At 37.3% G+C, this 22,716-nt stretch overlaps 1 protein-coding gene and 1 pseudogene across 5 annotated transcripts in view; one reads left to right on the top strand and one right to left on the bottom strand.

Moving 5' to 3' along the window:
• Window positions 1–22,716, top strand: part of RABGAP1 (RAB GTPase activating protein 1) — a 159,167-nt gene that overhangs the window by 113,218 nt on the left and 23,233 nt on the right. For 4 of the 5 annotated variants that reach the window (XM_068552086.1, XM_068552084.1, XM_068552082.1 and 1 more), the window contains exons 14-19: window positions 7,916–8,029; window positions 11,902–11,976; window positions 15,209–15,334; window positions 15,941–16,084; window positions 17,894–17,935; window positions 18,196–18,324. In XM_068552086.1, the coding sequence (XP_068408187.1) occupies window positions 7,916–8,029; window positions 11,902–11,976; window positions 15,209–15,334; window positions 15,941–16,084; window positions 17,894–17,935; window positions 18,196–18,324 (630 nt within the window). Of the gene's footprint in view, window positions 1–7,915; window positions 8,030–11,901; window positions 11,977–15,208; window positions 15,335–15,940; window positions 16,085–17,893; window positions 17,936–18,195; window positions 18,325–21,705; window positions 21,900–22,716 lie in introns of those variants that run through there. The other variant, XM_068552087.1, reaches the window with a different exon arrangement.
• Window positions 2,287–3,543, bottom strand: LOC137770428 (COP9 signalosome complex subunit 2 pseudogene; annotated as a pseudogene).

Raw genomic sequence — 22,716 nt, 5'->3', positions numbered from 1 at the left:
GTGACTATTCCAAAACAGCAGGGCAGCTGCTGTGAGGGTGCTCCCAGTGTGGTATATAAATTGGTACAACTTTTCTGGAGGACAAATTGGCATTGTTAAGTCAAAATCCAAACACAAAAGAGTTAACGCTGGATCTTTGGGGGAAAGGAGTGATTGTGGAAATAATCTCTTCCCCCTCAAGAATCATGGCTCTACTTTACAGCCTTGTTTATAGCAAAAGGAGTAGAACAGCCTGAATCTTCCAGTGTCAGAGATTTGGCCTAGTAAATTATGGTATAGCCATGTGACAGGTTACTGTGCATTAAAAATGCTAGGGTAGGATAACTGTCAGATAACAGGAAAAAAGGCTCACAACATTTTACAGTTAGTAAAAATTAATTTTCAAAACAATGTAAGCTCATTTTATAAAAATAATTATATAGAAAGTTAGATATATGCTTATCAAACATTAGCTACAGTGAAATTATCTTTTTTTCTCATTTTCCCCAGTATTCTTATTGTAAGGAAGCAAAAATGTTTTATTAAAATAAGAAAACAAAAAGGGTTTGTTATTATACTAAAAAGATAAAAGGTTAGATTTTTCCTTTTAAGACGCAGTAAGGTATATCATTAATTTGGGGTTATGTTTGGGGAACAGTGACTAGTCCCATTTGACGGCAGTATGGGAAGGGGAAATAAAAAAGATTTGGATTTTAGTGTGAGGTGTTAATTCTTAGTATTTGTTTAGTGAATAAATTTTTAAAGTGCTATTATTTTAGAGTATGGTATTTAATGAAATTATTTCCAACAATGTGTGTATGTATTCCATTATATGGATGGTAATTTGTTTATCTCTTTTCTTATTAATGGATATTTGGGGTTTCTAGTTTTTGGCCATTACAAATAAGGTTAGTATGAACATTTTTGTACATTTTTGGTTTTCTTTTGGACACATGTTTTTCTTTCTCCTGTGTGATACTTAGGAGTGAAATTGCTGGGTCTCTGTAAATGCCTATTTAACTTTACAGGAAACAGCCATGTAATTCACTAAAGTGGATGTATCATTTTATATCTCCATTAGCAACAGTTAAGAGTTCCAGTTGTTTCATATCCTCACCAACATTTCGTTTTGTCTTTTTATTTTAGCCAGTCTAATATGTTTCAGTGTGTATGTTTAGAGTTTCTGAATTGTGTATACTGTTTGTATTGCTGCTTGAAATATAAGGGACAGTATGGCACTATAATTACAGGGTTTCATTTAAATCTTTACTACGTTGCAGATACAGAAATATACAGACTTTGGAGAATTGACTTTTGTAAAATGCAGCAAACATTTTTAAGATTCGTTATTACATGAAAAAAAGTGTTCAAAGGTAAATACATTTCAAGTTGTTGCAGCTTGTTTGTGACAGAATTTCTGCAAGTAAAACATAAAAAGTTAATCAGGGGCTTCCCTGGTGGCGCAGTGGTTGGCAGTCCGCCTGCCAATGCGGGGGACATGGGTTCGGGGCCTGGTCCAGGAGGATCCCACATGCCGTGGAGCGGCTGGGCCTGTGCTCCACAACTACTGAGCCTGCGCTCTAGAGCCCGTGAGCCACAACTACTGAAGTCTGCGCACCTAGAGCCCGTGCTCCGCAGCGGGGTAGGCCGCCGCAGTGAGAGGCCCGTGCACCGTGGCGAGGGGTGGCCCCCGCTCGCTGCAGCCGGAGAAGGGCCGCGCTCGGCAGCAGGGACCCAACGCAGCCAAAAATAAAATAAAATAAATTAAAAAAAAAAAAGTTAATCAGTAGTAACATGTCAGTATATTTAAAATCATTACAAAAATCTTCTCTCTGGTCATGTTGCTGGTGACAAATTATTGTGTTGTATATTTAGAGAAGGGCTTGGCAAACTGAGGCAAATCCAGCATGCTTCTTGTTTTGAAAATAAAGTTTTATTAGAATGCAGAAATGCTTGTTTATTTACATATTGTCTATGGCTACTTTTTCTCTACAAAGGGAGAGTTGAGTAAATATTTGCCATCTGGCTCTTAACAGAAAAAGTTTGGAAAATGTTAATACTGCATGATCATATGGCAGTTTTGTTTTTTTCTGGAGATTAAAGCTATTTTTCTTATGATAAATGAAGCAACCAAAACATAAAGCCAGTTGATAAAAAAGAACTACTTCTGCCATTACTTCAGTAGTTTTCAGGACCTATCACCTTACAGTAGTTTTGCCATTCCCTGTTCTTTTAAGGTTTATGTCTCTGCATGATTGCCTCAAGTGCATTTGTAAAAGCTTGTTCTCTGTTAAGCCATTTTACTAATTATAGTCTGGTGAAAGGATGTATTTGGTTGACTTAATCAATTTGGCCATGAATAGTGTCATCCAATATGCCTTGTGCTAGCAAGTTCCCTACGTCAGCTACATTTATGTTTAACTCCTTAGAAATAAAAGGACTATGTATTGTGGTATAAATCTTAATTTTATAAGCACTTGGGTTTCGATATTTTACAAAAGCTCTTTGCTGTGTTCTCTTAGGAAGGAATCATCCATAACGTTACTGTGATTTGTTTGCAGAATCTTTTCAAATTTAACGATGTCATTATTCTGATAGTAACTTATGAATTCATCATTGTTAGAATTTTTGGATCATTTTTGTACAGCTTGGCCTCTGGCAAGTCAAATGGATTTATTCCCAAGTTCTTCAGCATATTTCCTAAGACCAAATATTTTAAGCAAGTGGTTCACATGGAACTCCTCGGTTTATTATCATTCTTGAAGGCTTCAAAAATTCAGCATGTGAATTTTCAAAATCACCTAATCTCAAGGGCATTTTCCCCCTTACTTATCTGATGACTCCCATGATCAAATGGTTGAGGGATGGCAGATGGATGAGAACTAACCAGTTACAGAGTTTTTTCAGTTTTTTGTTATATTCCGATTCTATGTGCATTTGAATGTCCAAGTCATATATCTCATAATTGTATATCCTTTTTCAAGTTATCTTTATCATCAGTCTAATATGACTGATAAAACTAGCATAAAATATTTTGAAGCTTTCCATATTCCTCTCAATTCTTCATATAATTTTCTAACCTTCATGCTTGTCCTGAGCCAGAATCTATCATTCTTAGCATGTTTCAGAACTTTAATTGTTGTTTCATAAAATTCTTAGAGTGAATTCATCTGACATTTAAAAAGTCTGAATTCTCTTTTGGAAATATTCCAGTGGATATATAATTCAAGAACAGAATTAACAGCTTTTTCAGAATAATTTCTTGTGGCTGAACTCCAAATATAGATCAATAAAATGTCCATTCATCTTTTCTGGAAAGTTTTGTCAATGTGAAATTTATTTTAATCATTGTTTTAGTGCTTTAAGTCCCCTTTCTCCTTTTTGTTTTCAAGTTCCAGAACTTTTCAGAAACTACTTAATGCTGCTTTGGGTCATCTTCCTTCAGTGCTTTGAAATTATCATTCTGATTTTCCAAATCTCCATTGATTGAATTACTCTCTGCAGAGTGTTCCAGGTGGTAGCTCTCCTATCATTGCACAAGAAATCATTCTCCTTGGTAGACATTTTGGCTGGCTAGCTCATTGTGGTTTTAATTGGCATTGTCCTGGTAACTACCTTTTCATTTGCTTATTTGCCATTTGTATATTTTCTTTTATAAAGTGCTGAAATTTTTGTGCATTTTAGTAATTGTCTCTTTCTTGAAGTTCTGTATATATTCTGGATACAGTTCCTTTTGAGATATGTGTACCGCTTGCCTATTTCTTTTCTTAATGGCATATTTTATAAGCAGAAAATTTTTAATTTTAGTTAAGTTCAGTTTATTATTTTTCCTCTTAATGATTCTAGGGGTGCAATAAGTTTTTGTCTTGCTGCAGTTTCACAGTTGAAGCTGGGACTGTTTATGGTCTGTTGTTGTTTGAGCTGTTCATGAAACAGATTTATTTCAAATAAAGATTTCTTAATTCCCAGTATGCCTGTGGTTTTCTCTTTGTGTTGCTATTTTACATTCTGTGTGTTGGTTAAAATTAAAACTGAGTTCAAGAGAATTCCCTGGTAGTCCAGAGGTTAGGAGGACTCGGCGCTTTCACTGCAGGGCCCAGGTTCGATCCCTGGTTGGGGAACTAAGATCCCGCAAGTTGTGTGGCGTGGCCAAAAATAAATTTTAAAAACTGAGTTCAAGAGAATTCACATATCCTAGGCTGAATAAAAATTGTTAAACCCACAATAATATAGCATATATTTTTGATACAGACTCCTTTTCCTTGTCATTTCTCTTGATAATTGCAGGATGATTTGATTTATTTTGCATTTAGAGCTAGACCCAAAGTCTTTGTTCTATTTCTCATGACAGTTATTTTCTCTTGCCTGCATATGACACAATTTGGAAGTCACTAATGAGTCAATCATTATAGCAGTCTTGGTTTTTTCAGGTATTTAGTTAGAATGTCTTTTAAATTATTAATAAGGTTCTTTTCTGATTTAGTGCCTCTTTCACATGAGTCTTGAATTAATAAACATTAGCATTAGAGATTCTAGTTTAGGGAGAGCTGTTGACCACATGAGCATTGCCATCACTCAATCTTAAGGAAGCTTTTGGACTTTTATTCGATATATTTATCAAGCACTGAGTATGTGTCATGCATTGTGCTAGGCTCTGTGGAAGTTACAAAACTAAAGTACAGTTTCTGCCCCTACATGAATAGCTTTATAGGAAGATAAGATATACAAAAATAAAAATAATACATATTCTAGGAACCATATGGTTGAGTATTCTGTATATCAGTGTGTGTGTGTGTATGCGCACGCACATGTGCGTGTGTGTGCTTGTGTGTGAGTGTGTGTGTTCAGAGAACAGCCCCAGCTGTCAGCCATGCTGGAGACTTTGCTCAGTTTCACTTTTATCAAGTGTTTTATGTACATGTCAGACAATACTGGAATCTCTTTACATGTTTATAATTTATAGACACATTTGATGTAACCCTCACTACAACTTTATAAGGTAGATGCTATTAGCCAGAGAAGATAAGAAGCTCACCTTAAGTTTTTTAGCCAAGAAAGAGATGAGCCAGCTTTCAAACCCAGATATGTCTGACTCTAAGCTCTGCCCCTGGTTCTAAGGACTTAAGGTAAAGATGAATTGACATCGTTCCCATCTTTTAGGTACATATAGCTAAATTAATACTGGGAATTCTTAATCTAAAGGACCTGCATCATCCTGGGTCTCTTTTTCAATTGTATGAGTATCCCCTTTTGTTTGTTTTTCCATTTTAAAATCACCTTTATTTAGATGTAATTTATGTACAGTAAAATTCACCAGTTTTAAGTGAACAACTCAATATGTTTTAATTACCACCACAGATATGATGGATAATAATTCCATCACTTCAAAAATTTCTCTAATACCTCTTAAAAATCAGTCTTCTCCCTTTAGCCCCAGCCTCGTCCAAACACTGATCTGCTTTATATAACTTACGATTTTGCTTTTCTAGAATTTTATGTACATGGAATTATAGAAAACAGTCTCTTGTGTCTGTCTTCTTTCACATAGTCTAATGCTTTTGAGGTATATCTTATGGCGTGTATCAGTAGGTTTTTTCCCTTTTTATTGCTGAGTAGTATTCCATCACTATATGCACATACCACAGTTTATTTATCCATTTACCCATTGGAGCACATTTGCATTGTTTCCAGTATGGGCTATTAGGAATGAAGCTGCTATGGACATTTGAGTTCAAGTATTTGCATATATTTGTATTTTAATTTCTCTTGGATAAATAGATAGGAGTGGAATCGCTGAATTGTATGGTAAGTGTACGTCTAACTTTATATATAAGAAACTTCCAAACTGTTTCTAAAGTATTTGTACCATTTTGCATTCCCACCAGCAATGTATGAGAGTTCCAGTTTTTTCTCACCCTTTGCCAGTCCTTGGTATATTGGGTCCTTTTAATTTTAACATATAGTGGGCTTGTAGAGGAATCTCACTGTGGTTTTAATTTATATTTCACTGATAACTAATGATGTTGAAATTTTTTATGTGCTTATTTGCCATCTATATGTCTTATTTTATGAAGCATCTATTCAGTATTTTACCACCATTTCCCCCCTTTTAAAATCAGTTGTTTGTCTTATTTTGAGAGTTATATATCTGGGTTCAACTCCATTATCAGATAGATTTTATAGGTAATTTATCCTATAAATTCATGGTCATGGCTTACATTTTCATGTTTTTAACAGTGGTTTTTGAATATTAAAAAAATTTAATTTGATGAAATCCAGTTTATCATTTTTTGTTTTCTGATTCTGTGACTCATAGGGACCCCTCTACGTAGCTCTGCAGCTCTCTTTCTGTTCAGCTTTGCCTCTCCAGTACTCTGAGCTATAAATTCTAGCTACCTTGCCCTCCCTGAATTCTGCCCTCTTTTTTCTCAGCTCAGGGGGGCACTCCCCATCCCCAGCTCTGTTTCAGTTCCTTCTCCATGTGCTACAGCCTGGAAGCTGCCACCAGACAAATAGCTGTTGTAGTCTTAGGTCTCACCTTGGATTTTGTCCTGTCAGGGATCACCACAGTTCTGAGCTGCCTTAACTGCTGTTAATGATGCATTTAAAAACTAGTAGTCTGCCAATAAATCTCTTTGGAAAGCAGTTTGGCAATGTCTTTGAAGGTTTAAATAGTTTACAGGATAAGAAAGAGGATAGGCTTTAAAGATGGTTCACCAGAGATGGAGTTTGAGGTGGTATGACTAGTGTTTAAGGGTACAAACTTGTAATGAGGAGTAAATAAGCCAGAGATCTAATGCACAGTATTATAAATATAGACAGTAATGTTGTACTATAATTATGTAATGTGATATTGCTATAGCAATAGTATTACAATATAGTATAAATGTATCAAAAGTAACATGCTGTACACTTTAAATTTACACAATGTTACATGTCAAATTTATTCAGTAAGAAAAATCTTTTTTAATGTAAAGTTAGTTCAGATCCCACAACTGTAAAATATTTATGGCCCTGGGAACCTGATTACCTGAAAGGCTAGAGAAATTACCCGACAAGAAAGAACATCACTCATTTTTCACTTGAAACAGGAGTATCAGGCTCTTTGTTGGTGTGCTGAATATGATGTAGTCTCACCAAGGAGAATCAAGTCTATTGTCTTAGCTATGAAGACAATGCATTGTTAAAACAGAAGGTCATGTTTTTGTGTTCTAGTTATTTACCATGTGAGCAAATAAAATTTAACAAGGGGAAGCTATTAGAAATAGCTGGATGCTTGACATATTTTATGACATTATTGACATTTGTTCAGTTTTAGTTACTCATTGTAGAAGAGGAAACAGTTTTTCTCCATTGGTAAAAGCAAGGAATATTTTCCCATAGCCTGTTTGAATCCTTTGGCATTTAATAGTCTAGTTTCCTATTGAGTAGACCACTATGTGAATTTTTATGCCATTTGTCCCTAGGATAAACCCCAATCAAGGGATTTCTCTTTTCCCTTTGAGAACCTGGCACATGAGTTTTGTGCCAAAGGATCAATTAAAGCAGCAATTTTTGTACCCAGTTTTTTCTAACGGGAGCACTTTGCCTCCTTCTTTTGAAGTTAGGTTGAGTGTTTTCCTGGGGGCAATCCATTTTGAATCACATTTTCCCTCTTACAGTAGAAAGGTTACCAGCTGCACTTCCTTGCAACAGGGGTGGAATAGACATGAGGTGTATAGAGTGAAATGGGTTGATTTTCTTTCATCTTTTTTTCCCCTTAATATTTGCTTTTGCTTTGGCTTCCCTGAAGACACAATAACTCTGGGCATGCATATGTGTATGTATGTCCCTGCAGCATTTTAAAGCGTGTAAATGAGAAGACCTTGTTGTATAAGCCCAAACAAGTATGGACATAATTGACTACTAAACCTTCTCTTTCCTAATGTTTCCACAGGAGTCTCCCCAGGACAGTGCTATCACTCGTGATATTAACCGGACATTCCCAGCACATGACTACTTTAAGGACACAGGAGGAGATGGACAAGACTCCTTATATAAAATATGCAAGGTATTTCATAGGAAAACAAAAAAGACTCAGTTTTTTGTTTTAATTTTTGGCTGCGTTGGGTCTTCGTTGCTGCGCACGGGCTTTCTCTAGTTTGAGACGAGAGGGAGCCACTCTTTGCTGCAGTGCGTGGGCTTTTCATTGCCGTGGCTTCTCCACAATGAGAGAGCACGGATTCTAGGCACACAGGCTTCAAGTAGTTGAGGCACGCGCGCTCAGTAGTTGTGGCTCATGGGCTCTAGAGCACAGGCTCAGTAGTTGTGACGCAGGGGCTTAGTTGCTCCTCAGCATGTGGGATCCTCCCGGACGAGGGCTCAAACCCGTGTCCCCTGCAGTGGCAGGCAGATTCTTAAGCACTGAGCCACCAGGGAAGTCCAAGACTCAGTTTTAAATGGTGATTCTGGTTCTTTGAAATTATGCAAAGGATAACTACAAAACGTAATTTGTATTTGATGTTCAAGAATGCAAGAAAATGAGAGAAAAGTCTTTGTAAAATCAACAGTAACAACACAATTTTAGATTCATAATGAACAGGATATAATTAAAAATAAAATGGTAGGATTTCTTTTACCCTTTTAATCTAGCTCTCCCTCACCTTCCTGCAAAATGTCCCAGAAAGAAACCCTGTGCTCACTGACTCTCATCCCTTACTTCTGACCCCACTGCACTCTTGTTTCTCTCTCGTGATATCTTCATTGCAGCTCTCTCTGCTCCTGACTTCTCACCCTCCTGGTTAAGCTCTCACTTCTCTAACTACTTTGCTGATTCTCTCATGATTTTTCTCTCTCTCTGCCTGCTCCTAAAACAGAGGCCTTCCCCTAGGTGCTCAGTCACTGGTTCCTGTAGCTCTACACTGTCTCCATGGGTAACCCTTTCCACTTCCACAGCTTCAGCTATCACCACTGCACAGATGTTCCCAAATCTACATTAACTCAAGGCCTAAATTTCCAGCTGCTCATTGGTCTCCATGTAAAAGTCTGTCAAGTACATCAGACAAAACAGGTCTAAAACTAGGGTTCATTTAAAAAAACACTTTATTATGAAAATTTTCAAACATACATAAAAGTTGAATAGTGTAAATGAATTTGTATATATCCCTGTCCAGATTGAATATTTATCAATATATTGCCACAGTTGCTTCATATATCCTTTTAAAAAAATTTTCCTGAAGTACTTTAAAGCAAACCTCAGACATCACAATCCTAAACTCTTCACCGTACATCTCTAAAAATAAGATCATTATCCACCTGTATCATCCATCATTATCCATCAGTACCATCCAATAGCCACTCCATATTTAGATTTCCCTAAATGTCTTTATACATTTAGTTAGACTCAGGATCTAGCAATATTCAAACTGTGGTTAGTTGTTATATCTCTTTTAATTAAAAACAGTCCTCCTTTTTTTCCCCATGCTATTGTCTTGCTGAAGATACAATCATTTCTCTGTTACTTTCTAGTTCCTTCCTTTGGCCATGTTCAGTTTGATATGATTGATGTCTCTTTAAGCCGTACTTCCCTCACTATTCACTGCCCTGGTACAGGCCACTATGATATGTTGCTGGCACTTTTTTACAAAAGCCGCCTTGCATTAGTCTCCCTGCCTTTGGGTTCTAGCCTATTTATTATTTTCTCTGTGTTGACCCTAGAATTGGATCATTTTAGTGGCCTCCACTAGACCCACTAAAACCTTTAGTGCTTTCTCTAACCCACAGAATGAAATCAAAATTCCTTAGTTCATTTCCTGGTCCTAGATTCATTAGCTTAATATTAAAGGCATTTTGTAATATATCCAGGCTTATTCCCTAAATATTTTATGCTTCAGTCACATTGAACTTCTCACTGTACTCTGGTTGATTTACTTGTCAAACTTCCCAACTGAACTGTGAAGTTCTCAAGGGCAAGAATCATTTCTTACATATGTTAGCATCTATAGCACTTGCACAGTGCATGCCATATTATAGTAGGTGCTCATTAAATGTTGATGAATTAATGAAATGCCTTTTCTTCCCCATATTTCATTACAGCCCCCATGAACCTTATATTTCAAACATTTCCCAAATGTATTATGTACATGAAAGTACTTTCAAACTTTCGGGAAATGTTTGAAATATAAAGCATTCCTTCTAGCTTTTCTATGAGCCTGAAAAATGCCCCCCCTCCATTCTCTACCTATAGAAATTCAATACATTTTTATCTTAGTACATAATTGATTAAGCCATGTGCTGAGCACTTTACTTGAGAGGACTGAGAATAATTCATCAGCTCTATTATATAAATACTATGATTATTCTCATCTTACAAATAAGGAATATAAGCAATGGGCCTAAGAGCCAGACCGAGACATTAGCAGTTGTGGGATTTCAGCCGAACTCTGTCTAACTGTGAGGCCTCTATTCTTTTTTGACTAATCGACTGTCGATTGGTACCTTCATCAGTTTTGTCAAACTGCATTCCACAGAGCTGTGTTGGTGTATATTACTACTAGTCTTAACAAAATGGGTATTAATTCGTTAATTTTTACTGATTTGATAGGTGGAAAGTGGTCTCATTAAATTACAAAAGATCATTTCTAAATCCCTCTGTGCTTCTTGTCTTTGGAAAAGCGTATGTGTTTCTCATTCTGTAGCCCTCTCATCAGATAAGCTTTGACAAAGTGGGGGATATAATGAGATTATATTGAATTCTACCTGAATTTATGAAAGCATGGTTATATATAAAAACATAAACAGTGATTGGTGAGTGCCTGCTATGTAAAATATATATATGTATATATTTTTAAAGCTATAGTTTCACCAAAAGCTAATGATAAAATCCCATGTGTATATTAACTTGTCATCTAATAAACGTTGGCATCACATTTTGCTAAGTGATCTGAAATTTAAATATACCCATTTCTAAGTTGCTTTCTTGGGACACAGAAGAACCTTGGGGAAAAAAAATGGAGAATAAAGAGAGTTTCATCAGAAATAAATTTGTCAAACACAGGGAATAGCGTCCTGAATCTATCGGAATTCCCCTTTCCCCCCACAACTTACATGAGAACTATAAATATTAACCATAAGAACAAGACTCTGAAGAACAACTACAAAACCAAAGAGTAACCCACAGGACTGTTTGATGTCAATATTCTGTTAATGATAACGTTCAGAAGAGATGAGTTGTAATCATCTGCTGCCAAGGAAAATACAAATGAAAATTCCAGAGAACCCACAAATGGTTTCAGAGTAATCCCTGTTATCAGAAAAGTTATCACTGGCATTGTGGAAAGGATTGTATTTTGGCATCTTTGCCAAAAGATTTTTTTTCCCAGAAAGAAAAATGAATAGCACTAACAGTGTTTAGTGAGTGCCTGCTATATGTGTTGAGGTGCTGGCTAGGTTGAATAGGACATCACCCCAGCCTCTAAGAAGTTCACAGTCTAGTAGAGAAGATGGACATTTAAAATGCAGTGTGGTAAGTGCTATAATAACCATACATTTGTAACAAGTACCATAGAAGTACCCAGGAGAGAGAGAATCCTGGGGGAATGGAATATGTTTGGAGCCTCGGTGAAGAACACATTTTTCGGACAGAGAAGAGGGAAAAGCATGAGCAAAGACAGGCGGAATGACAGCTTTTTTTTTAGTGCTGAAATGGTTTTTGCTTAACCTTACCACTCCTTGGCTACAGGAAGTGGCGTGGTGACAGTGTTATTTATAATAAAGAAAAATTGGAATTGAAGAGAAATGTTTGCATCATTCACTGCCCATCAGAATGCCACAGTGGAGTGTGGGTAGCATCTTCGAGGTTCCCGTGTTCAAGTTCCTATAAGGCAACTATGACTCAAGAGTGACTACATTCATTTACACCTCGTGTGTTTTTTTTTCCCCCAGGCTTATTCTGTGTATGATGAAGAAATTGGCTATTGCCAGGGCCAGTCATTTCTTGCTGCTGTTCTGCTTCTCCATGTGAGTAATTAGGTCTCTGTGTATGACTTACACATGTCCTGCCTCAGCTTATACTAGCCTTAGACTTGATCATGGTTTTTTATTGCCTTTGGCCAGGCTTTAGCGCATGAGGGTTAACTCCTATATCTGGAAACCTTTTCCTTAAATTAATACAGTGTCATCATGGGAGAGAAACATGGTGAAAAATAAATGACAGTGTTGAAAATTGGTACAAGGGTAGACTTTTTTTATTACTAGGGTGATTGGATAGACTTTAGTCTTGACTGAACCCTTTGGGGACATTTTATCTTCTCTAAAGTAGCTGCTGTCGTCAGTCTTCGTTTTGAGATTTATATATTGGGGTGGAAGGGAGGCAGAGAAGTTGGGTTGCTTTAGCACCATTTTATTCATTTGTTCATTCATTCAGCAAAGACCTTTACCCTCCATCTTACTGATATTTTTTTAAATCCACAACAAAATTGAAAAGATGTTAAGGTGAACACTCATATGCTCTTGACCTAATATATCAGTATTCTTCCACACTGCTTTCTCTGCATCTCTCTCTCTTTTCCTCTTTTTCACACACACACACACACACACACACACACACTTTTTTTTTTTAATGGAAAAGAAATTTAAAAAAATTTTTTTTGGAAAATAAGTAGCAAACATCAAGATACTCCATTCCTAAATACTTGTGCATGTATCTCCTGAGGACCTAACCAGAATATCACAGTCATATCTCAGAAATTCAACACTGATTCACAGTGTCTTACCCACAGTCCACATTCAGTTTTCCCTGTTTACTCAGTAAAGTCCTTACAGCTTTTTTTTCTAATCACGATCAAAGAAGAATCAGGCATTGCATTTGGTTGTCATTTCATTTTATTCTTTTAATCTGAACTGTCCCCTTTGCCTTTTTTGTATGTTCCGTGCCATTGACAGTTTTGAAAAATTAAAGCAGATTGTCTTGTAAAACATCCCAGATTCTTGATTTGGCTGATCATTTTCCCATGATTCAAGTTAAAATGCTTGGCAGAAATACCACACAGGTGATGTTAGCAGAGAGTTTTTGAGCACCTGTTTTGGTCTGAACTGTGCTAGTGATCAGGAGTGAATAAGATAGTGTGGCCCCAGTCCTTGTGGAGGCAGAGCTAGTGATCAGGAGTGAATAAGATAGTGTGGCCCCAGTCCTTGTGGATGCAGAGCTAGTGAAGTTGACTAGCTGTAGGCAAAAAAAGTCACGCAAGTATATCATTGTTACTTTCAGTGGCTCTATGAAGGTATAGTGAAAAATTTGATGCAAGATTATAACAAGGGAGCCTCATTTAGATTACACGCTTCTCTTGGAAGCTAACCTTTAAGGTGAACCCTGAAAAATGAGAAGGGATATCCATTCTCTTTTGTACTTTACTGTATCATTTAACTTTTTTTAACATTGTTATGAAAATAATAAAACTGTTCTGAAAACAAGAGAGTGGAGAGTAGAGCAGTCCTGGCAAAGAGAATAGTACAGTGTATAGAAGCCCTGAAATGGGGAAAACTTGGCATCTGGAAGGAACTGAAAGAAGGGCAGTGTGACAGGAGCATCACAAGCCATGGGGAATAGGAGGAGGGAGCTAGAGAGGTCAACAAGACTAGCTTGAAGGAGTGCTGTGGAGACCAGGCCATGCAGTCTAGATTTTGTTTCTCTAAGAACAGGAAGCTTTTGAAGAGGTTTAAGCCATTTCGTGTAGGTTGTAATACAAGTAAAACAAAACCACTTTGCATCTTCTTACTGTGAGCCTAGCTTGTTGGTATTGGTAGGCATGCAAAAATGTGATAAAGCTATGACATAGATAAAGAAGTCAAGTTTTTTTTCCCCCAGCTTTGTTTACATCATAATTGACGAAAATTGTGTGTGTGTATATATAACGTGTATAATGTGATGATTTGATGTACTATACATTGTGAAATGATTCTCACAAGCTAATTAACACATCCTCAAGAAGTCAAGTTTTAAGTTTTTGTTTTGTTGTTTTAATCAGACTTTATATCTCAGAGTCTCACAAGTCTATGTGGTTCGTCTTTGTTCTCAACTTTCGTGTAAGGACATTTATCCTCATTTAAGTGTCACAACCCTTTTAAAATGAGTTTCCCGATGAAATCCCCAATATCTTGGTTTGAACTCTATGCTGCTTGCCATTGTGTTAAAATAAGTGCTTGTTTCAGAGTAAGGGCAGGTGTGCTACCTAACATCAGAAATGCCACTCTGGGCAGACCAAGTCTCTCCCTCAGTGAGTGGAAGAGTGAAGTTGCCTTCCATGGTAAAGACCTCAAAGGTCTGGTCCTTTGCCCCAAATGCCCTTACCTTTCCAACAATAATTTTCTATCCTTTTCTCATGTATTACTTAGTCGGATTTGCTCTTTAGCTCTGCTTTATTCCCAGTTATTTCTTTACTCAGCCCACCTCCATCATCTTGTTCGACAGACGCCCACCCACCTTCTTGACATTTGGAAGGCTTGCTACAGTCACGTCATGCCTTAAATAATATTTCCAGTGCTCTTTTTCTATTTTGAAAACTAGACATTTTGCCCGGTTCTCAGGGAGATATTTTTCCATAAAGCTGTGGAAGATGTATAAGTGAGTAACATCTGTAAATAGAAGTGAAGTAAAGGAGTTTTTGTACTATTTTAAATATTACTGCAGGCGTTACTGTAATACTTTAAACATTTCTTCAAACCTTAGAATACATAAAGTTCTTCTGTAACTAACCATGTTTTTAGCAACAGTGAGGAAGAAAAACATTTTTACTAAAATGAAATAACAGTTAAGGAGGTAAAATGATTTAACAAAGGTCTTATGATTTGGGAAAGATGAAACATATACTTGAGTATAGACCTGTTCCTACTCAGTTCAAGTCCTGCCCTCCCGACAAAGCCTGTTCCTGGCTCCCTCAGGAAGACCCAGGCTTTCTTGTTCTTGTGTTCCCACTGGTCTTTCTAACTAAGGCATTTTACAGCTATTGTATACTGGTTGTATGAGAGGCTCCTCAAGAACAGGAACAGTGTCTGACACAGAGTAGGCATTGTTAAATATTTCTTGGTTGAATGAATGAATGTTATAAAACACAGCTGAGATCTGAGTTACTGCCTACCACTAAATTTCCTAGTATTCAGATAGGAGAGTTGAAGGATGAATTTAATGTACTGAGGAAACTTCTGTATATGTTTTTGATCCCCCACCCCTTCCCTCTTTGCCTGTCTGTTACAGATGCCTGAGGAACAGGCATTCAGTGTTCTGGTCAAGATCATGTTTGACTATGGTCTCAGGGAACTTTTCAAGCAAAACTTTGAAGATTTGCATTGCAAATTTTACCAGTTGGAGCGCCTCATGCAGGTAAATAGAGAATCCAGCTTGCATTTACCAATAGGAATGCAGGACTGGGAAGAACGGGATTGAGGAAATGGTGCCAAGGAGCAGTGGCGATTTCCTTAGCCATCCAGGGTTAAGGACAGGTTTTATGTTTTTCATTTCCCTCTATGTAACGATGATGCCAAGATTAATAAGGTGTTAACCCGATGGGTGTGAGCCGGGTTTTCAATCTCATAAACACCCAAAAGATCAGATGACTGTAGGAGCCTTTAACACAGCAAACTCAGTCAAGAAATATTCACCAAGGCTCTGAAGCTGACTGGTTAGGAATCTTATAACAAAAGTGAAACAAACTTTCCCAAACATTTCATAACTTGGAAAGAAAAACTGTCCTTCCAAATATTTGTCACCATTTGGGGATTCCTCTTTAGAGCTACTTTGTGGACTGGAAACGAGAGCTGAGTGCCAGTTTAATACCAGATGATAAGTGTTCTTCTCAGCACTTTGGCAGTTTTTAGAAAAACACAAATATGTGACTTTTGGGGCCTATTTCTAGCAGATTTATGAACCTCCTGAGTGAGAGTTAAACAGCTGCATATGTGCCCAAGACTAATTAGTTTGCTATTTCAGGAATACATTCCTGACTTGTACAACCACTTCCTGGATATAAGCCTTGAAGCACACATGTATGCCTCCCAGTGGTTTCTTACGCTCTTCACTGCAAAATTCCCTCTCTACATGGTCTTCCATATCATCGACCTGCTTTTATGTGAGGTACGTATCAGAGGCCACAGCACTTTGGCTTTTGTTTGTAGTGTCCTTCCTGTGTCAGCTCTGTTAAAACAATTTGTTCTTAGTTATTTTATTTCATTGCTGGAAAATCCAGGTTTAAGTTACTCTTCCTTGGGCTGATGCTAATAATCATGTTTTGTCAAAGGTGCTCTCTGCTAAAAAAAAAACACATTTGTATTAGTTAGGTTTGGCTGCATTGAAGAAATCCAAAATAACAGTGACTAAATAAAGTAGAGGTTTATTTTTCTTTCCCATGTAAAGGAAATCAGAAGGTTGGCAGTAACCTGCCTTCCTCAGAGTGCAACTCTGTTCCGTATGGCTGATTAGAGCTCCAGCCACTGTCTCTATATTTAAGCTAGGAGGTTTAGGGGTTTGGGAAGGTTGCATCTCCTCTTTTAAAGGACATTTCCTGGAATTTCCACCTGCATTTCTTCTTAACCTCTTATTGGCCAGAAGTTAGGTACATGACCATACCTAGCTTCTAAGGGGAGTTTTTTTTTTAATTAAAGCTGACTAGGAACTTGCTAAAACTTGGGGGTCTATTACTGAAAGAAAATAGATATTATAGTAAATAACAGTCTTTGCCTCAGCTTAGTTTTGGGTTTTAGGGTGTGTGTGTGCCTAAGAAGAAAAAACTAATTTCAAAAATAATATATGTTTGTTATAGAAACTATAGAAAGTATAAGCAAAAAGATTTTAAAATACTTCTAATCGCAGTCTAGAGGGAAACTACTTTTAACATTTTGGTGTATATTCTTTCCGCCTTTTCATATACGTGTATATGTAATTTCTATATGGAACAGTTTTTTCATATGGAATATTATGTAATAATGTATATTATGGTTTTATATATATATAAAAATACATAAAAATACTATTATGCTATATATGCTATCTGGTAACCTCTTTTTATCTCATATACTTGACTATCTATAGACAGACACCTCCACATGTATACCATCCTTATTTTTGTTTAATTATCCCATATTCAAAACATACAAAAATCCATTAAGAAATTTGTATCTTCTAAGAAACAGCATTTCAGATATACCATTTATTCTTACTTAATGCCAAGTATCCCATTCTTTGGATATATCATAATTTATGTAACCAATTCCTAATCTCAAACCTTTGTCTAGTTTTTCACTACTATAAACAACCATTAGTTAAGTAGTTACTGTGGGCCTGGTGGCATGCTAAGTAACCTACATAAACTTCTCAACTAATTAGTTCAGAAAACCATTGGGAGACTATTTGTTATGGAACTTGAGGCCCAGAAACTTTAAAAGTTTAACACTGTCAACAGATTTTAGAGCCTCCCCTGAGCTGTCCTTTGCCCCACTACTCCTAGAATGATTAGATAAAAAAGGCAGATTAGAGGGAACCCTGAGCAGATTCAGTTCTGGGACATAGGGCTCATGGACAGAGTGATTGTTGTACTTGGAGTGAGCAATATAGAATACAGGAAGAGCCACCAGGAGTTATTTCCTGAGAGATCACAATTTTATGACTCTAATGTTTTAGTTCGGAAGCATAGAATACTTTGAAAAGCATTCTTGAATTGCGAGAATAGCTCTAGAAAAGCTCTTCTCTCAAAAAAATGGGAGACTGGGTCTACCTTAAGTGGTTTTTCAGTGGTTGCCCTGTAATTTTTTTTCCCAAGATATTTTCAAGATATTCCATTTCTTAAGTTTTTACAATTTATCTAAAAATGGTGGGGTATTCGGAAGACAAACAGCTTTTAATAATCCATATATAAACACTGAAAATGTTTTCTGTGTTTTCTTTTAGGGAATAAGTGTTATTTTTAATGTCGCCCTTGGATTATTAAAGGTACAGTACACATTTATTTGTAAGCTGGGTTATCTGGTATTCCTTGTTCAGCACTTGCAATATCTTGGTCTTAATCTCATTCTGAACAGCCGCTATGCTCTAGCATTGTCCCTGACAGTGGATACGTGCAAGTAGCTCTGCAAAGGCTACAGAGTATCTTCTGGGGATTATAAAGGTGCTGGGATTATAAAATCCTTCTTGGGCACCTTCACAGCAGAAAACTTTTTCTGTACATTGTTGTATTTTCTTCTTTCTTCAAGACTTCCAAAGATGACTTGCTATTGACAGACTTTGAAGGTGCGCTGAAGTTCTTCAGGGTTCAGCTTCCTAAGAGATATCGCTCAGAAGAAAATGCAAAAAAACTGATGGAATTAGCTTGCAACATGAAGGTAAAATCATTTTTGCATTAATTTAGATCCCTTTGTTAATGTCTCACTCTTCCTGATCAAATTGTCAACATTTATAGTACATTAATAATAATGTTTTCTTTTGTATTGTATAATTTTCTAAATATTTTCATATATATTACAGCCTATGAATTAAATCTCAGGTTTCATGATTTCTACTGTGCTGTCCTTTAACTTTCAGTACTTGTTGTTATGGTCAGAAATTCCCTAAAATGAAAGTAATAATACATGAAGGAAACTTATTCACTATTTATCACTTCCAGTGGAGCATTTATGATTTGTATCATTTTTTTAAGGTTAAAAAAAAAGAAGAATCTCCTTGTGTTCATGTTATAAAAGTTTTGTTTTTAAAGAAGAAAAAGTAATTGAGGGAGTTTAGTTTGGAATTTGAGAGGTGGAGGCAAATGGGAGACAGAATAAATAGCTGTATTGAGATGCTTATAGGGTGCATAAAAGACTGACTGTCATATTTACTCAGTGTGTCCCCAGAGGGTAGAACTGTGATCAGTGTGCCAGGGGCAGATGTAGTAGGAGAGAAGCTTCACTATCTACTGAATTAGAGTACGGACTGGGAATCAGAGAGGTCTGAATTCAAAGTTATTTCACCTCTTTAAGGCACAATTTCCTCATCTGTAAAGTAATATTGGATTTCTGGTTCTGGTTATATGTCAGACTGAGCTAACTCAGGCTACCCTTCTTTAAACATTTGGAGATGCTAAATAAAGTATAATCCGAGAAATGTTTAAATACCTGGATGAACTTGAAAGAAAAAAGAGAAATACCCAGGTGCCTTAAACAAAGTGGCTCAATGTATTGTGTGTGATAATAAAAGAGCGTTCCAAGGGAATATAGAACCATAGGTAGGTATTAGGATTTTACTACTCACGAAGACAAGACATGATTTGGGGCCTTCTGGAGGCCCCAAAGTGAAACTGAAATCTCTGCATAAAGTTAGGACTTTGGAATGGCCACCCTGTTTGTAAAAGCAGGAATACAAAAACTACATATTAGCCTGAGAAATAATAGGAATCATGATATAAAGTGAATGGGGGATTTGGGGGGGGGGGAAGGAAATAGAATTTCTAGAAATTAAAATAATCATTAAAGTTATCATTCAGTGTAAAATGTTACATCCTTCACAAATATTATGGATAACATTTAATGATATTTTACCATGTGCTAGGTACTGTGATTAAGTGTTTTTACATGTGAGGATTAACTACAGTATATGTACAGTGCTTACCTTAGTGCCTGATAATTAGTAAGGGTTTCAGAAATAATGGCTACTACTATGATTATTTCCTCCCTGGTTTTTCAAGCAGAAACAAACTCTTTTCAGTAACATTTACACCAGTGATGGGTTTGCGCACAGCACACAGCCAAGTGAGCTCTGAGCTTCTTGGAGTTGCTCTTTCTATCCCAACCTGGTTTAGCATACAGGAGGATGCTGACTCTTACTTATGATTTCTTCCCCTCCAAAACCTGCTTCTTCCTCAGTGTCCCCATCTCCAGTTTGTGGGACCTCATTGCTCAGGCCTGAAAACTTGACACCATCCTCTTCTATTCTTTCTTTCACACTTAACATCTTCATATTCCACATCCAAGCCCTATTATCAGTATATATCCTGAATCTGATCACTTCTCACCCCTTTCATCACCAGTGCCCAAGTCTAACCATCTCATCACTTCTCTTCTGGAATATTGCAGTCGATTCCTTGGTCCTTCTGTTTCCACAGTGGTTTCCTCCCAGACTCTTTTTGATCTCATCTCTCCCTTGCTTAAAACTCTAATGGCTTCTTACCTCAGAATAAAACTCAGGTTCTTGCCTTGGCCTGCAAGGCCTGGCACCATCTCACCTCTGACAGTGTGATTTCAGCTACTGCTACTTTTCCCCCTTACACTTTCCACTTCAGACACCCTGGCTTCCTTGCTGTTCTCAAACATGCCAAGCATGTTCCCTCCTCAGGCCTTTGTACTGGCTGGTCTCTCTGCCTGTAATGTTGTTCTCCTTGATGTCCACATGGCTTCACCCTCACCTCATTCAGTCTTAGGCTCAATGGTCATGTCACCAGAGAGGACTTCTCTAATTACAGTGTCTAAGTAGCAGCTCCCCCCAACTCTTTACACCCTATCTCCTTATCCTGTCATATTTTCTTCATGTCACTTATTGCTACTTAACATTATTTTATATGTTTGATTATTATCTGCGTGCCCCCTGTCCCCATGCTGGAATTAAGCCTGTGACAGAGGGGACTTTATCTCTTTTGTTTATTGCTGAATTCCCAGCACAAGAACAGGATCTGACATGTAAATATTGGTTGAATGAGTGAATAAATGAATATTCTGTTGAGTTTCTTCCAAGTGTTTTACAAAGAAGAGTTAACATGGATTTGGGCAAGGCTTAAAAATAGCTTCTAGCTGAAGGTTTACCTTTTGGGTTTTCATTAGCTTGAAACACTTTAATAATAAATGGATTCTTTATTTCCAAAGTCCAGATGGGAGGTGTCTAATGTCTTTTTCCTTGCCTGTGCTTCCAAAGAATTAAGGTAGACAAGGCCGCACAGCACACGTTAATATTTGCTTAGATACATAATTCCTTTTGGTCTTGGAGAGCCCTGCATGGCTAGGGTACACTTTGGATGATTTCCCCTACTTGCACATGGTTTCAGGTGAGAAAAATAGTAATTTTTCTTGAAATTGACTCATCATGGAAAGCCTACAGATTCACCAGGACATGAGAGAGTGAGCTTTTTCTGCTAAAAGGTGGGATATGGTGTGTACAGTTTAGTTAGTGATGATTAGTTTCACTCTGGCAGCTATACTTAATACCAAAAAATATTAAAGGAGATATAGGCAATAGTTGAGCCAATTATTGGCAAAGGACTTCAGTCACAGTGATAATTTGTCAGCTCAAAAATAAGAGAAATCATTGGCAAGCTCAGTTATGAGCCCTGCATTACGTAGACTACATGCTGGAGGAGGGCCTCAGTCAGCACAGAGAGTGCATAGGATCCTCTGGTTGTTTGGAGACCCTCTAGCCATGGAAAAGGGGATTCCTGCTAGGTGAATGCTTTGGAAACTAGCTTTTGAATTTCTTGGTGTAGAATTTAGAAAGGAACATTGGCCTTGTAACTCATTCAATCCCATTCTATTATCTTTTAATTTAAAAAAAAAGTTGTGACTCAGTTTTCTCAGTTGTACTTCCTAATTAAGGTGGGGAATAGGGAATGCTTTACCTCACATGCCAGTCCAGGAAACAGTTACCTATTCTTGTTGTTGTCTTTTGTTGTGTTTTAGCAGTTACGGTGTTGTAATTTCCAGTATTTGTACAGATTTTATAAGAATCTCATTTGTTCCTCACAGTACCCTGTGAGGTGCAAAGGGCAAATCAAGTGTGGAAACTGAGGCTTATAGAAGCCAAGTGACTTACCCGGCTGATACTGACTGGGCAGTGACAAAAGCCCTGTTGGAACTCAGGCCTTCTGACTGCGTGCTCCCAAGGCTTTCCACCCCGTTGCATGGCCTCTTATTTCAGAAGGCGGCAGGAACCAAGTTTGGTGCGGCAGTATCTGCAATGGCCACAAGGTGGGTCTGTTGCCCAGAAAGGTCCACTGTCCTCTCGGTGCCTACGTCTTCCTTTTCTCTATCAGTCTCTCCCAGTATCTGTCTTTACTTGCCTCTCCTTTTTTTTCCTCTCTCTCTTTTCTGCCCTTTTACTTCTCCCCTTCTTCTCCTTAATTTATTATGGGACTGAATTTTTTTAATTTCTTACAGAGTTTTAGACCCCTGCTCTTAATCTAAAATTTAACAACATACATCAAAACTCATTTAGCCATCTGTTGAATTTCTCTCCCTCCATGGGTCAGTGACCTGAGATGGAAAAGTTGTTTCCACTTGTGATATAAGATCTAAAAGGAATTTCACTTTAAATAGATTGTTCAGGAGATCGGGAATGGTCCTAGGAGCTCCACAGCCCTTTCATACTCATAACTGTGCCATGCGTCATCTTTAAGTGGGGGGAAATGGGAAAAAAATAATTAGGTCTTTTAAGTTTTTGACTCAAGAAATATGTGAGAGCAACTGTTTCTTTGTGTGTCTATACAGGAATTTTGAGAACAAGTCTGATATGTGAGGCTGGTTTAGAAGAAGCAGGAACTATGCTAAAAGAGATGGCTCAGTGGGTTTCTTAGATCACATCTGAAGACTTGACCCTTTGGCTGTAGAATCCTGCCTGATGTGAAATGGAATTTCTGAACCATGGCTTCATTGGAATTTGTTATGTCAAACATAAAGTGAATGTGCTAGGCTTCAAACTACCTGTAAGAAAAGATATTATTACAAAAACCAAAGAGTAATATCTATCTGTCAATTAAT

Source organism: Eschrichtius robustus, chromosome 10 (assembly GCF_028021215.1).
Source record: "Eschrichtius robustus isolate mEscRob2 chromosome 10, mEscRob2.pri, whole genome shotgun sequence".
In the NCBI taxonomy this organism is placed as follows: Eukaryota; Metazoa; Chordata; class Mammalia; order Artiodactyla; family Eschrichtiidae; genus Eschrichtius; species Eschrichtius robustus.
The sequence above is the reverse complement of the archived record's forward strand: the minus strand, read 5'-3'. Positions and strand labels throughout refer to the sequence as shown.